The 13131-nt window shown below is 54.3% G+C and overlaps 1 protein-coding gene across 1 annotated transcript; it reads right to left on the bottom strand.

Moving 5' to 3' along the window:
* Positions 1 to 416: 416 nt before the first annotated feature.
* WNT5B (Wnt family member 5B) lies at positions 417 to 12524 on the bottom strand. Its single transcript, XM_068971629.1, has 4 exons — positions 12448 to 12524; positions 11183 to 11430; positions 5315 to 5607; positions 417 to 875 (listed from the first exon to the last, which is right to left on the bottom strand). The coding sequence occupies exons 1-4, from the start codon at positions 12522 to 12524 to the stop codon at positions 417 to 419; spliced, it is 1077 nt and encodes a 358-aa protein (XP_068827730.1).
* Positions 12525 to 13131: the final 607 nt, after the last annotated feature.

Here is a 13131-nt window from a genome sequence, read left to right as displayed (position 1 = left end):
AGATGCCAGGGGTGAGGCTGAGTTCCCGTCACCATCCAAGGGGCTGCCTGGCTTAGCAGATAGGGTCGCAGGGCCGTCACCCACCCAACAAGGACTCCAGATGCCATCCACTTCTCCCTCCAAGCACCCTCTCTGTCCTCAAGGCCTCGTCAGGTAGGCCATGAACATTCCCAAGCCCCCACCTCTAGAGAGGCCCCGCCAGGGCAGGAGACAAAGCCCACGTCCCACCCACTGGGAGCAGAGACCCCCAATCCTCAAAGATCTCCAGCATCTCTTAAATAAGCTTCTCCTTTCTGTTGTCTTCTTTTAATTATTTACCATCCAGCCTTTCCTTTTTACAAATATAAAATATATTTATATAGATTTATATCCCATGGACTCCCGGCCCCGCTCAGAGGAGCGGGCAGCAGCCGCAGCTACTTGCAGACGAACTGGTCCACGACCTGCGTGCACTTCTTGCAGCGGACGAAGCAGCACCAGTGGAACCTGCAGTGGCAGCGCTCGGTCCGAACGCTCTTGAACTGGTCGTAGCCGCGGCCGCAGCACATGAGCGCACAGCCGTCCAGGCCCTCGGACGTCTTGTTGCACAGGCGGCCCCGTGTGCCCAGTGAGCCCGTGCTCTCATCGCGCAGGCAGTAGTCCGGGCTGGGGTCCACGTACACCAGGTCCTCAGGGGTGGGCGGCTTGAAGCGGCTGTTGACCAGCTCCAGCTTGCCGCGCCGGGTGATGCGCATGGCGGCCGCGCTGTCGTACTTCTCCTTCAGCTGGTCCCCCACCTTGCGGAACTCGGCCAGCTGCAGCCAGCAGGTCTTGAGGCTGCAGGACCCCGAGACGCCATGGCATTTGCAGGCCACGTCTGCCGTCTTGTACACAGCCTGCGGAGGGGAGAGAGAAGAGGATGAGGAGAACGTCCCAACAAGAGATGCCCAGAGGCCAGCTCGGGTCGCCACAGGGCGAGTGCAAGCGGGGGCTGGCGGCGTGGGCGTGTGCAGGGGCGCAGGTTCTCCAACCGCGTCCAGAGGTCTCTCCAGACTGAAAGGACATGAAGAGCAGCAGCACAGAGAAAACCGCAGGGAGGTGATGCCCAGTCTGATCTGCTTCCAGAACGGCACTTGCCCTTTCGACTTTGTTGCTGTTTAGTCGCTCAGTCATGTCCGACCCCATGGACTGCAGCCCGCCAGGCTCCTCTGTCCATGGGGTTTCCCAGGCAAGAATACTGGAGTGGGCTGCCATTTCCTCCTCCAAGGGATCTTCCCAAACCCAGGGATCGAACCCACATCTTCTGCCTCTCCTACACTGGCAGGCAGGCCCACCAGGGAAGCTCCTTTCTGTGTTATCCAACTCTTATTACTTGAAATGTGTCATCGTTACCAGCAGGGGAAGAAAAAAAGATATTTCTATCTTGATCAATGTCTCAAACAAATAAAAACCAACAAAATGAGTCCAGCTTCTACATCATACAGAGTCCAAGACAGAAAAAAAAGAATCAGCTGTACCAGGAGCCTATAACAGAGACCTTGTCCGGCCACAAGCTCTCTCCGATCCTGCCAAGTCCCCCAGGAATTAAACGCTCCCCTTTTCTGGGTTAAGTGGGTCATTAGCTCTGCAGAGCCGTCGGGCTCCTCCCCATAAACCACAGCACACTTGTGACAAGACACCCCCTGGGAGTGGCTGCCGATGTGGGGAAGTGGGGCGGGCCCTCTGCCACGGGACAATGGATCGGGGGAGGGCGATGCTGGGAAAATAAACCCACCCAGAAGTCACTGAACCACAGCAGCGGGAGGAGACTGAACGTGGGCTACCCCAGACCCAAAGGGAAAAGCAGGAGCGGACCAGAAAGCTGCTCACAAAGTGCTTTTCAGCGAAAGCATACGGACGCATTGTGTCCAGCGGCCCTGGCAGCCATCCCAGAAGTGCAGATGGTGGGATAAAGATGCAGGTCCACCGCCCAACATTTTCTTCTGCCACAGCTATTGTCACCGACGTGGGCAGAACTCATTTGTCAAGGGCTCCTCTCAGCTTTCTTTTCAAGGGTCCCCAGATTGTGTCTTTATTCGGCAGGAACCGCTGCAGGTGCAAGCAAGAGCTTCCACACCATCAGCTCGTATTACGACTGCCCGGACTCCTCCTGATTTTTTTCTGGTGCAGGACTACCCCCACTGTCTTAGGGTGGAGACATTGAGGACCACCCAGGAGGGAGTACATCCCAACCTTGGGGCTTAAAAAGGATTTAGGATGGAGAAGGCGGGCAGGCCCCTCCCCGAGCACTTGGCTGGCGGCTTGAAGGCAGAAGTGACCCCCGATTCCTACAGGCACTTCAAAGACAGCGCCTGCAGTCACCCTCTGGCTCTGATCCCCCGGGTCTGAGCTGGAGCCTGACATTCCCTGGAAATGGTCCTCGGTTTGGAGAGGGACTTCCGGCACGAGGAGGAAGCATTAAGGGCCTAAAGCTGTGTACCTGCCTTAAGTGAGTGGGGGAGAAGGCAGGATAGCATCTATCTCCGCGGCGAGCAAACACTCAGGGGATCTGGGGAAAGAGAGTCGGGGAGGCTTCAGGGGAGGGACAGGAATTCCAGTAAAACCAATCTAGAAGGTAGAGAGCCACTGAGCCTCACTATTCACACGTTCATTCTCCTTCCTCCAGGATGAAAGATATCACAGAGATAGCAATGCCTGTATTTTAGATATTTCACCGTTGCTCATATATAGACTTGCCTCTTGCAAGAGAAGGGGGAGGGGATTTTGGCCTTCCTGGTAACTGAAAAAGCAATAGCATGTTCATAAGTTTTTCTTAGTGCTCTATCTTGCCCCCAGCAGAGCCCCCTCCCTCTTCCACATGTAACAGTGTGGCCGAGCTCAGTTACTGGCAGGATGTCACAAGGATGGGGCAGTTTTCATTTAGAAAATGCTCAGAGGCCCTGCAGTGACAAGGCGGTATCAACCCACTGCTCTGGCCTTCAGTATGTAAAATGGGGTCACTGGAGGTTCTCAAAGGCAAGAGAAGTTTCTCGCAAAGTGTCCCTGACGTTTACACTGCACCAAGATATCAGATCCTAGATAGCCTACTTAAAAAAAAAAAATCCAGTTGTAAAATAGCAGTCCAGGCACTTTCCCATCCCCGCCAGTACTCAGTTCTTCCCGAGGAAGGCTCTGTGTAGGCGTGAGGAAGTGGGAGGTGATGGATGGAGGAGGCCTGCTCCTTGGAGGTGGGATGAGAACTCAAGAGAGAGACAGAAGTTCCCCACCTGGAGCAGATGGAGGCCTGGGAGAGAGAAAGGGTTATGAAGAGGTATGGAGCCTACAGGATGGGGGCCCAAAGACGGGGAGCAGAAGGAGGAAGCCGGGGAGGGTGTGGGAAGGGCAGATGGAAGGCGCAGCAGAGATAAGGGCTGGAAAAAGCAAACAAACAATTAAGGGTGATGAAATGAGGAGCCAGCAGAAGTGGGGTCAAGATTCGACTGATAAGACCGGCTGAGGGTAGACGCCTGGTCCCCTCTGCCTCTGCAACAGAGTCAGAGAAGGAAAACCTTCCTCCTTGTGGCCTCTTGCTAGGAGGCCCAGGGGAGTTTCCTCTGCACTGACACATACGCCCACCAGCTAAAGAGCAGAGCAGAGGGCCCAGGGCGAGGAACAGGAAGCCCGTCTGAAAGGCTCCACTGCCCTCCAGACACAGATACCACGGAGCACAAGGGATGCGAAGATGGTGGACCGCAACTGGGCTTCCTTGGTGTCTCAGCCAGTAAAGAATCTATTTGCAATGCAGGAGACCAGAGTTCGATCCCTGGGTCAGGCAGATCCCCTAGAGAAGGGATTAGCAACCCACTCCAGTATTCTTGCCTGGAGAATCCCATGGACAGAGGAGCCTGGAGGGCCCACGGGGTCGCAAAGAATCAGACACGACTGCGCGACTAGCACAACGCCTGCAGGTGGTATTTACTGAGATCTTGAAAAATGGGTAGAATTTGGGCATTTAGGAGACAAGGTGAAGACCTAACCTTTTTTGGTTTGTTTGTTTCTTTTTATCAACCAGCTTAGACGCCCAAAGACAGGCAAACAGAGAGGAGGTGGAGCAGATGGAGGACGCGTCACAAATAACTGGAGGAGCCGAACAGCACTGGTCTCTGAGCCCAGGTTCACAGACCAGAGCCGCGGCCTGGACTCCTGACTCACCACAGATGGGCACCCACACCTGGCTAAACAACACTCTGAACACGGACTCTGCAGAGAAGATGCTGGGCAACAACCAAGTCTAATTCCGACCTGATGTCAGATAGTGATGGTGCTAAGCATCCTACCAAGACCGGGGACCCCAAGTCATATGAGAGGCAATTCCAGTCCTTTTGTTTGATATGTGCTCCTACGAAACCTGAGTTAATTTTTTTTTTAATTTAACATAGAAACACTTTTTAAGACATATATCCATATCCTATTACTGAATCACCAATGAACCAACATTAAATTTCTGAATTTATTTCTCCTCCAGAAACTGCCGTTCCTGTTTTTTTTTTTTTTCACTGGCTCATCTTTGGTCTCATGAAGAACCTTGCCAGGCCCTGAACCTGGGTTTGACATGGACCTGGGTGTGGACAACTCTCCCGGAGAAAGGTCTGTGTGCTTTCCTGAGAGGTCGGGGACCAGAAGGGTCTCCTGCCACCCAGCACTCAGGCCTCACACCTCTCTCCAGGGGGACCTGGATGCACAGTGGACACATTACCAGCAAAAGACAGAGCTTCCAGCTTAGCAAGCCCTCTAGCCCCGACAGAGCAGACCCTGCCCGGGAAACAGGAGCAGACCGTGTGCCCGGAGGTTGGGGGCTCCCTGAGCAGGTACAGTGGATGGGCACAGAGCTCTCCAGCAGCCGTTCAGGAAGCCTAGCGCCCTGGGGCACTCTGCACATAGGATAAAGCCAGCTCCCCGAAACCTACGTGTTACTTTCTACTGAAATTGAGGCTCGGAAGCCCTTGTGTCTTATATGAGATTGATGAGCCTAGGCCTTCAAAGGTGGCCACCTTCTGCATTTCCACTCAGGTTAAGGCACATGTACAGGTAAGAATCTCCGTGGTCAGACTCATCTCTTTCTGGACCAGCCAGCAGCTGGCAGCACAGCCCAGGAACAGCCGATGGTATAGGTATGTGTGGGGCGGGTAGGGTCCTCCGTCTGGGTGTGTATGGGGGTGAGGGTGTCTACAGTTTGGGTGCATGTGGGGAGGGGGATTACATGGTCACTGCCTATGTCCTGGTGGCCAGCAAGCCGCCCAGGTGCACAGGGGGCAGAGCCCACCCTCCAGGTACATGTGGGGCAGGGATCGCTTACCCTCCTGCCTGCCTCGTTGTTCTGCAGGTTCATGAGCACACGGCCCTGCTCCTCCGAGCCCTTGGCAAAATTCTTCTCCCGCTCGCGGGCGTCCACGAACTCCTTGGCGAAGCGGTAGCCGTAGTCCACGTTGTCGCCGCAGCCGCCCCACAGCCAGTCCCGGGGCAGGTCCTTGGGCCGTGCGGCCCGGCTGCAGCCACAGGTGGACAGCTCGCCCTCACGGCAGGCGCGGCTGATAGCATTCACCACCCCGGCCGCGCTCACAGCGTAGGTAAAGGCCGTCTCCCGGCTCCCTGCAGACAGAAGGGCAGACAGACAAGGGGAGAGGTGAGGCCCTCCCCCGCACCCCCTCCCCTGCACCGCCCTGGCCCGCACCAGGAACAGGGCATCTCCCACTGCCGAGGCTCCAGGGTTAGAAAGCACCTGGACCAAGAACCCAAGCGTCCCTTCAGTGCCAGCCAGCACCTCATCCCATCTGGATAACTTTACCCGCCGGCACCTTCCTATCAGGCCAGCCTGAATGGACCAGAGAGTGGGATTAACACGTTTGTGGACCAGCCGGAAGGAGGCTGAGGAGGGATCACGGGACCTGCAGTGCGACTCCAACCTGGCATTCATCTCTCCCTCACAGACCTGCTTCTCACCCTCCACAAGTCACACATCTGTCTGTCTGTGGCTGCATCTCCTAGGTAAACTCACACACCTGTCTACAGCTGCATAACCGAGGTAAACTCACACACCTGTCTATAGCTGCACCCCCTAGCTAAACAGCGGCCAAGACCAGGAGTAGAAATGAGCCAGTATCACAACGACCAGAATCATCCCAGCCACTTCACTCTGTCTCCAAGGTCCCCACTGCCTCCCACCCAACAGCGCTGGGGCACAGACGCTCGGCACAGTCTCTCTAAACGTCCAGATCATTTCCTGTAAAGAATCCATCGCTAAGGCGAACCACTTAAAGGGCCGGATGATGTATGCTCTACTTCAATAAAAATGCTTACAAAAATAATACTCGGCCCCCAGAGACATGCAAATCAAAATCAAAGGCATCACTTCACACCCACGAGGAAGGCTGTCATCCAAAAGGCGACTAGTGACAAGTTGATGAGAACATGGAAAAACCGGAAGCCTCATGTGCTGCTGGTGGGAACGTTTGATGGTGCAGCTGCTTTGGAAAACAGTCTGGCAGCTCCTCAAAAGGTTAAACATAGAATTACCACGTGACCCAGCAACCCCAACACCTAAGAATATAACCAAGATAAACGGAAACGTGTGCACAGAAAAACCTCTACCTGAATCTTCATCACAACATTATTGATACTATCTAAAAAGGTGGCAACAATCTATAATGACCATCAATGACACAGATGAATGGGTAAACGGAAGGTGGTATTGTACATGCAGTGAAATAGTATTCAGCCATAAAAAGTAATGAGGTAATGGGGACAGGCTCCAGCATGGATGAACCTTGAGGTATTAACGGGAAGTGAGCACTTCACATTTTGTATTGGACAGACACAAAAGGCCACATATGAAACGTCCACAGTGTGAACTTTCATACAGACAGGAAGATGAGTGTTGTCTGGGGTTTGGGGAGGAGGGAGAAGACATGGAGCACACCCACAAACAGGAGTGCGGTGTCTCCATAGGGCTGTGACAACGTCCTGGCTGGTTGTACAGCCTGCTGAATATACACGGGACTGCTACACTTTAAAATGCTGTGTTGTATGCAATGTGCATTATATTCAGTAAAATCATTATGAGAAATAATAAATCATACTCATATGGACTCAGACATGGAGACAGGTGTTCTTAGCAGGGAACTGAGATTCAGTCCTGATTTCAGTGAGAAAACTGGGCAGAATCTTCTTTTTTTTGAAAATGAAATAAAATTTTCAACTTTTTAAACATTCAAAACAATTTAAAAATTTTAAACATTAAAAAAATTAACATTTTTGAAAATTAAAAAATTTTCTTCTTTTTGGCTGCACTGCATTGCATGCAGGATCTTAGTTCCCTGACCAGGGACCAAACCTGTACCTCCTGCAGTGGAAGCGTGAAGCCCTAACCACTGGATCACCAAGGAAGTCCCTTTTTTAAAAAAAATTTATTTTAATTGGGCAGACTCTTCTGCTCCCCATGTCCCCCTCTTCTGAGCCTCTGGGGTCAAAGGTGGCCATCGCACAACCTTGTCTTGGCAGGTGGTGAGGCAGGCAGTCTGAAGTCACTGCTACATCCAGTGTGATGTCCCACCTGGCCCTACTTCTGGATGGTCGGGCAGGACACAGCGAAGTTTGCAACCTGAACACACGGGGCAAATCAGTTTTGCTCCTTTAAGCAGGGGCCGACTTCTGGTCAGATGCGGAGCAGAACAGTACCAAGAAAGCCAGGTGATACAGGAAGCCACACGGGGACCAGCGGTTGGGACTGACATTTGAACCCCTGTGAACTTCGGCCAGAGTCAGGATCTATGGGTCTAGGGAATCAGACTGTGTGAGTTCCCAGGATGGTAAGATGGCCAAGAGGTCTTTGGGAGGGGGGCCTGGACCCCCCTTTGAGGGAGTCATGTCAGAGAAATCTTCTTAAAACGGGCCTTGACACCCTACCTGGCAGCCCGGGACAGATACCATCTGAAGCTGGACCAGACCTACACTCTGTCTGTCAGGAGCACTGCTTTTACAACCTGCCTTGGAGAATCAGGGCCTTCCCTGGTTGAGATGGTAAAGAATCTGCCTGCAATGCAGGAGACCCGGGTTTGATCCCTGGGTCGGAAAGATCCCCTAGAAAATGGAATGGCAACCCACTCCAGTATTCTTGCCTGGAGAATCCCCTGGACAGAGGAGCCTGGCAGGCTATAGTCCACAGGGTCACAAAGAGTTTGGACATGACTGAGCATCTAGTACTAACACTTGGAGAATCATGTTGGGTGCCCAAGGCCACCCAGTCTGTCTGTGTTAAATGACACTAATCACCAGAATGTTCTTTCCCAGAACAAGCTGCAAGATGACTTCCTACCACTTCCCTCTGCTGGAGCTAATCCCTCCTCCATCTGACAGCCCTTCAGTATTTGAAAACAACGAATATGCCTTTTATGTTTTCCCCTTTCCAAGTTACATATGTCTGATTTCCTTTTTTTTTTTTTTTTTTTAGTAAACACACTTTGCAGAGCTGAGTCACCCTTCTCAGAACTGCCTTTAAAAACAATGTTTCTGCAGCTGAGTGTTTACTGCAGACAACAGGGCTCTGAGGGTCCCAGCCCACGATGTAGCTGGTGAATCACCCACCGGTGAATCCGCTTGGCATCTCTCCCGGTCATTCTGCCTCCTTTGTTTTGGAGCATCACTGGGCCTGGAGTCCAGGCAACCCCGCCCTACTGGGGCAGCATGGGAGTCTCAGGTGAGCCTCGGAACAGACCTCATGCTGCTCTCAGCAAGCAGGGAACTGGGGACTCGGAGTGGATGAGCAATGTGGGGACATCTCTATGTGTGTGCTTAGTTGCTCAGGTGTGTCTCACTTTTTTCGACCCTTGTGGACCGTAGCCCACCAGGCTTCTCTGTCCACGGGATTTTCCTGGTTGTCCTGCAGCGCAGGCAGATTCTTTACCATCTGAGACATCAAGGAAGCCCGTGTGTGAAACAATTCAGGGGATAAATGCTGATAAACCAGCAGCCATGGAGCTCCTGAGAGATGGTGCATCTCCGCCCAACAGGGAGACAGCGGGACGACATCACGCCCTCTGTCCCACGGCTGCCCAGCCTCCGGGTAGGTGCCTCCAGGTGAAGGGCCTGGTGCCCTCTGGGGCGCTCTGCTGCCCTCTGGTGGTGGATGCTTGCAGTAGCTCTAAGGGCAGGTTCCACGCCAGACACAGAGAGAGGACCAGTTAGAACCCAGCCTCCGCCCACCTTCCCAGGCAGCATAAGCCTGCAGGGAAGGTGCAGAAGGGGACAGTGACAAGGACAACAGAAGGGTTCCGTCTGTGACAGAACAGGGCCAGAGACTGGTGTCCGCTTTCACTGGTGAAAGCGTGTGTGTGTCCAACTCTTTGCGACCCCCTGGACTGTAGCCTGCCAGGCTCCTCTGTCAGTGGGTTTCTCCAAGCAAGAATACTGGAGTGCGTAGCCATTCCCTTCTCCAGGTATCTTCCCGATCCAGGGATCAAACTTATGTCTCTTACCTCTCCGGCACTGGCAGGCGGGTTCTTTATCACTAGTACCACCTGGGAAGCCCTCCCCACGCAAACCGGCACACTCCACAGAGATTATGGTCCCGACACCCCTTCTCCCCTAAAGCAAAGCCTCACTTTTTTGGTCTTCACGTGACAAAACTACATAAACTGAACAGAATCTGGCCAATGTCAGGCATTCACTTGGTCCCAAAGAAACACTAGCTCCCTGGCAGTGACTATGGGGTGCCTCTCTACACCTTTCACGGGGAAGAAAAATTGATGGGGGGGCATAATTCTTGAGATATGAGCCTACCGTGTTCCCCTCTCTGCTGGCTGAGAATTAAAGCCACCTTCTTATTTCCTCCAAATTCTGTCTCCATATTTTTAATATAGCTTTGGTGGGCAGAGAAAGCCAAGATTTTGGCCTGCAACATACCTGGGCCATTCTAGTTTCTTCACCTGAGATACAGTGGGCAGGGAGAACGGCTGACCCAGATACCCACCAGGAAGAAATGACTATTTGAGAAGAACTGATAAAGAGTGCCTTGGACTGCAAGGAGATCAAACCACTCAATCCTAATGGAACTCAGCCCTGAATATTCATTGGAAGGACTGATGCAGAAGCTGATGGCATCTCTGGCTCAATGGACATGAGTCTGAGCAAACTCCAGGAGATGGTGAAGGACAGAGAAGCCTGGCGTGCTGCCATCGATGGGGTTGAAAAGAGTTGGACACGACGGAGTGACTGAACAAGGATAAACTATGAATGAAGCCCACCTGACCCCCAGGTCCATTTTTTTGGGGAAGTTGCCCAGGAGGAGGGTTACAGGAACTCATGAGCACTCCTTTCACAGACTTCAGGCTGATATTCAAAGGAGAGAAGCAAGGTTCCAAGTGTGCTTCCCCGACCTCACTTTCTCCACGTGGGCCAGGTGCAGGGGCTCCACAACAGAAGCACAGAGAAGCCTGAGCTGCCCTGCTCACTGCCTGCCAGAAACGCAGCCTAGGGGGACTCCTGAAGGTCGCCTTTAGGGGGAAGCTGTTCTGGGAGAATGTGAGCTGGGACCTGAGGCTCTAACACCTTTCCTTTATGGCCCTGGGGATAAGAGCTAGTAGAATAGGGGCCGGATTTCTCAATTTCTTGCCAGGGAGGGGAGGACTGCATTTCAAAAGGACCTAAAACAATTAGACCCGAGATCACACCTCCATCTAAGCAATAGGGCAGCCCAAGAATCCTGGGCCAGGAGCTGGAGAGGGGGATGTGGGAATCCAGGTGGGGGCGGGGGGAGGCGGAGGGCTTCGGGGAGTGGTGGGTGGGCGCTCATCTTCCTCCTTCAGTCTGCCCATCCCCCACTTTCACACACATTCTCTTTCAAATGAAAACGCCAGGACTGGATCTGGGTTGGGTTAATGACAGCCACTGCCAATCTGACCCAAAGTCTCTCTGAGTCCAAAAGGAAGAGACGAAACTCCGTAGACACTCAGGGCTGCAATCTTGTCTTCTCTGCCCGCAGCTCGGGAGGAGGCCCTGGAGCTGAAACTGGGCACTGGTGGTGGTTGAGCTTCTCAACGTGCTCACACTCAACGCGGACCCTGACCCCAGCTCGAGGCCTCGCCCGCTGGGTGGGAGACTGAGGGCCAGTTGACCACCTGCCACTGGAGACCCCCTCCTTGCCAGCGGGTCCCAGCCCACCCCCGCTCACCGATCTGCAGGACTCTCCCAAAGACGGAGGCGTCGTCCACGGTGCTGCAGTTCCAACGGCGCTGCCGGAACTGATGCTGGCACTCCCTGATGCCCGTCCTGGCGCCCTCCCCGATGTAGGCCATGTGCTCCTGGTAGAGTTGGCAGAGCTTCCTCTGGCCGGCGGACAGCCCCGGGAGCTGGCTGCACACAGGCTGGGCCCCGATGATGAACATCTCGGGTCTCTGCACAGGGCTCATCGCCAAGGACCTGCAGCCGGAGGGCCGAGGTGAGCGTATGGGCCAGGGCAGCAGCAGGCCCGGAGCTCCACCCCCTCCTGGAGGATGGGCCCTGAGCCAAGGGCTTGGGAAGGAGAGTTAGTACAAACAGAGTTCCTGCCTTCAAAGGGAAACAGAGGCACAGATGTAGGCGACACGAGAGACGCGGAATGTCTGAGACCGCCTTGAGCATTTAGATCCAAGTGACCAGAGGGGGAAGGGCACTCAGCGATGGGAGCAGCCTTTAGGAGACTGGGGTGAGTATGCAGGGTGGACGCAGGGTTCTGTGCAGGAGTGTCGAGGCCACTGTGGCCCAAGGGTGCCACGTGTGTGGAAAGTAACCAAGGCCTTCAAAGAGAATTCCCCTTAGGCCTTAAAGTCGAATCTGATTTACATACAGGGCCAGATACTCTCAAAGTTCTCACTTCCTGCTCACCCCCACAGCCCCTGAGCCCACCCTCTAGGGCTCTCCCCTGGCTCATAGAATTAAATGCTGAGCTGTGAATCTGCCAGCTGAGCAGGATGAGAGCAGAGCCCAGACCAAACAGGGGTTGGGGGGGTGGGTGCCTGACGCTTCCCTTTGCACCTAGCAATGACAGTCATCTTAAAAACACAAAAGGAAGCCACACGTGGTCCCGTCAATCCCTCATGCGGGTTTTCAGACTTATAAACCATAAACCGGGAACCCTAGTCTCCTTGCCCTCACCAGCAGCAGAAAAAAAAATCGATATTCTTATTGATCCTATAACAAAAAAAGAGCTATTTCTAACAAGCCATGGAGATGGGGACAGTGGGGGTGGGGGGGACAGGGAGAAGGGATTGCAGCCAGGACCAGAGAAGCCAGATGAACTAATCCTTCATCCTCTGGGAGCCGTCATGTTAACTCTGGGGCTGGAGAGAGAGAGGAAGAGCTGTCCGGTGTCCTGGGGTTCTATAAAGGAATGGCCCCTTCTCCCCCCTCCATCGCCCAGAGGAGACAGGCTGGGAAGGGCTCCGGCCCCGCACTCACCACCAGGAGCTGGCTGCGGCTTGGAGCGGGGCCCAGCAGGCGAACAGCAAGGCGAGCAGGGCCGGCAGGCTGGGCATGGTCCGCCTGCGCCCCGCCCCGCCCCCAGGGCCCGGGACGACCCCGGGGATCGATGGCTTCTGAGACGGGGCTCCCTGGAGGGAACAGATGGAAGGGAGAATCAGTGTGGGATGGACCAGGAGACCCCGCTCCCCTGGAAGGCCTGCCTCCCCCCAGACTCTCTCCCACTCTGGCCTTCTCACCCGAGGGTCGCCCCTGGCCGGGGGTGGGAGGAGGTGAGGAGCCCGGCTCAGGACCACTCCCTAAGGCAACTGGGAGCCGAGAGACCAGGAAAGAGAGGAAAACGAGACATTTCCATATCAGGCCTGAGACGCTCGGGATGCTGCGTGCGCACCTGCCCTTCTCCAGAGATGGGACCATCCCCTCTGCCCCTCAGCCCAGGGATGCAAACATTGTATGGAGCTAAAAGCATCTGGCGAGTCCATTCCCTACGGGTTCTTGGGAGCCTTCCCTTTCAGTCTGCACCTTCTCCCTTAAAACCGCTTTCCACATCCCAGCCCACGAGGCGAGGACATTTCAGTTTCTCAAGCCCACTCCTCCGGGAGGTGTAAAAGCCGCCCCTGGGCTGTGCTTCCTCTATGCTTTCCAGGGGCCCCAGCAGCCCCC

Source organism: Capricornis sumatraensis, chromosome 4 (genome assembly GCF_032405125.1).
Source record: "Capricornis sumatraensis isolate serow.1 chromosome 4, serow.2, whole genome shotgun sequence".
Taxonomy (NCBI): domain Eukaryota; kingdom Metazoa; phylum Chordata; class Mammalia; order Artiodactyla; family Bovidae; genus Capricornis; species Capricornis sumatraensis.
Note: the sequence above shows the minus strand (reverse complement) of the source record. Positions and strands in the feature narration are given on the sequence as shown.

Coding starts and splice junctions, on each gene's coding strand:
- WNT5B (XM_068971629.1), bottom strand. CDS start 12,524: ATGCCCAGCCTGCCGGCCCTGCTCGCCTTGCTGTTCGCCTGCTGGGCC. Junction 11,431..12,447: donor GCCGCAGCCAGCTCCTGGTG/GTGAGTGCGGGG, acceptor CTCCGGCTGCAG/GTCCTTGGCGATGAGCCCTG. Junction 5,608..11,182: donor TGGGAGAGTCCTGCAGATCG/GTGAGCGGGGGT, acceptor TTCTGTCTGCAG/GGAGCCGGGAGACGGCCTTT.